This window comes from Liolophura sinensis, chromosome 11 (assembly GCF_032854445.1).
Source record: "Liolophura sinensis isolate JHLJ2023 chromosome 11, CUHK_Ljap_v2, whole genome shotgun sequence".
NCBI lineage: Eukaryota > Metazoa > Mollusca > Polyplacophora > Chitonida > Chitonidae > Liolophura > Liolophura sinensis.
Genome location: NC_088305.1, coordinates 26422079 through 26425549, shown reverse-complemented (window position 1 = coordinate 26425549; position 3471 = coordinate 26422079). Strand labels below are relative to the sequence as shown.

At 38.8% G+C, this 3471-nt stretch overlaps 1 protein-coding gene across 1 annotated transcript; it reads left to right on the top strand.

The window, feature by feature from the left end:
* The first annotated feature begins 495 nt into the window (after nt 1-495).
* LOC135478255 (pancreas transcription factor 1 subunit alpha-like) lies at nt 496-2477 on the top strand. Its single transcript, XM_064758528.1, has 2 exons — nt 496-993; nt 2293-2477. Exons 1-2 carry the CDS (start codon nt 558-560, stop codon nt 2475-2477), a joined length of 621 nt encoding a protein of 206 aa, XP_064614598.1. The 5' UTR covers nt 496-557.
* The last annotated feature ends 994 nt before the right edge of the window (nt 2478-3471 follow it).

Genomic DNA, 3471 nt, shown 5'->3' with positions numbered 1-3471 from the left:
TTATAAAAACAGCTAAAAGAGGAAGGTATAAATTTAAACTCTCGTGGGTACAATAAAGGCCCATATCAGCCAAAGTAAATACACGCTACTACCTTGTTATCAGAAAAACGTGTCAAAAGGACTGTGGATTTTAGCATGGGTCAACATACAAGCTTTGTATACATAGGACGAGGCTTCAGCCACCGTGGCACGCGACGACCTGTTCAAACGAGCCCTCTGATTGGTCAAGACTGCTCTTGGTCACGGGTATCCAAAGTGGCACGTGCGCGTATAAAGGCTCGGTTATCTCCGTACACTTCATATAGTTTCGTCTTAATCAGAGCAGTTATCATCTTGTAGTTTTAGGGATAGTCTTTAAGTCGCCTTAATTCCTCGCGTTTGACATTCCTGCCATCAAAAAAAGTGGTAATCTCTTAGTGTGTATTTAGATGCCCGTTTCTTACCAAAAAAGGATACACCAAAGCTGGATCTGAACTGTTAAATTTAGCAAACAAAAAAGATCGTTCACGGCAAAGACGAATTTAAATATTGCCTTTAATAAGGGTCGAGATACCAAAATGGAGAGTTTTCTGTGCACTTTAGATGAAGACTTCTTGGAATTCTGCGACAATATGGAAGGTTACTGCGACGTACCTCTCGATTCGCCGTGCTCAAATTTATCCGATCAGGAAAACATTGGTATAAACTCATTCGATCTCGGTCGAAAACTTAAGAAGCCCGTGAAGCGAATGGAGCAGAGACGAGCGGCAAACATGCGGGAGAGACGGCGCATGAGGTCGATCAATGACGCCTTTGACACCTTAAGGACGTGCATCCCCACCCAGGTGAACGGAGACCGGAGGCTGTCAAAAGTCGACACACTTCGATTGGCTATCCGATATATCGGATACCTTGGGGAGCTGCTGGAAAAGTACGACCAGTGTGGGGCAGACAGCAAAAATAACCCTATGGGACAACGGGCGGAGAAGATTATTGTCAGGTGTAATTTGTCAGGTGAGCTGTTTGTTGTTAACGATGTTGTTGATGATGACAATGCGGATTTTAATACTGATGATAATGTGAAGAGAAAAGTCAGGTGTAACTTGTCAGGTGAGCTGTTTGATGTTAACGGTGCTGTTGATGATGACAATGCTGATTTAGACACTGATGATGATGAGAAGAAAAAAATCAGGTGTAACTTGTCAGGTGAGCTGTTTGATGTTAACGGTGCTGTTGATGATGACAATGCTGATTTAGACACTGATGATGATGAGAAGAAAAAAATCAGGTGTAACTTGTCAGGTGAGCTGTTTGATGTTAACGGTGCTGTTGATGATGACAATGCTGATTTAGACACTGATGATGATGAGAAGAAAAAAATCAGGTGTAACTTGTCAGGTGAGCTGTTTGATGTTAATGATGATGTTGATGATGACAATGCTGATTTAGACACTGATGATGATGAGAAGAAAAAAATCAGGTGTAACTTGTCAGGTGAGCTATTGGATGTTAACGGTGCTGTTGATGATGACGTTGTTTATTTTAATACTGATGATGATGAGAAGAAAAAAATCAGGTGTAACTTGTCAGGTGAGCTATTGGATGTTAATGATGATGTTGATGATGACTGTGTTTATTTTGATACTGATGATGATGAGAAGAAAAAAATCAGGTGTAACTTGTCAGGTGAGCTATTTGATGTTAATGATGATGTTGATGATGACGTTGTTTATTTTGAAACTGAAGATGATGAGAAGAAAAAAAATCAGGTGTAACTTGTTAGGTGAGCTATTTGATGTTAATGATGATGTTGATGATGACGGTGTTTATTTTGATACTGATGATGATGAGAAGAAAACAATCAGGTGTAACTTGTCAGGTGAGCTATTTGATGTTAATGATGATGTTGATGATGACGTTGTTTATTTTGAAACTGAAGATGATGAGAAGAAAAAAAATCAGGTGTAACTTGTTAGGTGAGCTATTTGATGTTAATGATGATGTTGATGATGACGGTGTTTATTTTGATACTGATGATCATGAGAAGATAAAAGTTCCAATGCTGCACCTTATATGAGGAGAATCTATACATCAAGTCCGACGCTGGCACACCACTCATAAACCATAAAGGGGCGTTCCAAGTCGATAATTCCAAGATTGGATCCGCCTACAGTTTAGTTTTAGTTGGTATCTATCAAACTGTCATGTCTCTGGCTGAGAAGTAGAGTGGATCTATGCCGATTTTGATTTAATTCCATTGAGCTTTTTTGGTATTTTTTTTATATTTATTTCTTATTTTGTTTGGTTTCCCAGATGTTTTATCCACGGACGAGCAAGATGGCGGTTTGTTGGGACATTCTCTGTCATGGGTAGACGACAAGTTACCAAAACTGACTGCTAATAATAGATTCTCTGCCAAAGTTTGGGTGCCAGAGTTAGCTAACGAAGCTGATCTCGTGTCGCTTACCACACTCACAACAGAGTATACGATACAATAACGATGCTCTCCCTTCGTCAGAAGCTGGGCATTTTTTGAAGCGGATGGGTGAAAACTTTTTCAAGACATATCCCGGAAACATGAAATAAAGAAATGACAAGACCCTCTCGATTGCGTAAACATATTTAAAAGTAATCGGTTGGCTTCAAAGTTGTTGTGTAAAGGACTGAAGTTCGCCTTATGAATCGCAAAGGAACGGCGAGACGTGATGCATATCCTTCTTGACAGCTTGCTATCAAAGGCAACAATTACTTTTGATTAAAATAAAGAAAAAAATGAAGATTGCACATGTGGAAACGCAGATGTTTGACAACGTTTAAGGAATGTAATAAACTGCAAGGGGCATAAAGAAAAAAGTCGGTGTACCGATGCTCTTTGACAGAACATATCCTGGTGTACAACATTCTTCATACGGCGAACGCACCGCTCTCTACGCTAGACTTACGTTGTTTCCACAACTAGACAAGTTTTACCTTTGAAGCCTGTGCAACCCACGAATTTAATCAGCATTCAGCAATAAAATTGTTTCAGGTGTTAGCTACAACTGTAGAACCATGTTTTGCATACTTTGGAAAAAAATAGCAAGTGAATAAAGTATTACTAGAAAGAAGTGTTGAAATCAGTGAGTTACAACAATGTTAAACGAATGTAGATAGCGGCGCATGCGCTGTAAGGAGAATGGTGTACACTAGATCACAGTCCAGCGTTTTTACATTAAACACGTGATACAATATTACTTACTAGCTTGAACGATTTTTTGAATGCACTTAGAGAGATATCCAACTGTAAAAACATTTTATGCCCAATTCGAGAATATATTTTCTGGATCCTATACTATGATATTACGTATATGCAATACTAATTATGTACTTATTAAAGGTGTTATTCCTCCGCCTTTCTTAACATCTAAGTGCAAGAGAAAGTTTGTTGTTACATTGTGCTTTACATAAAAACTGCCACAGAAATATTTTTGATATGTTTACATGAATGTCACA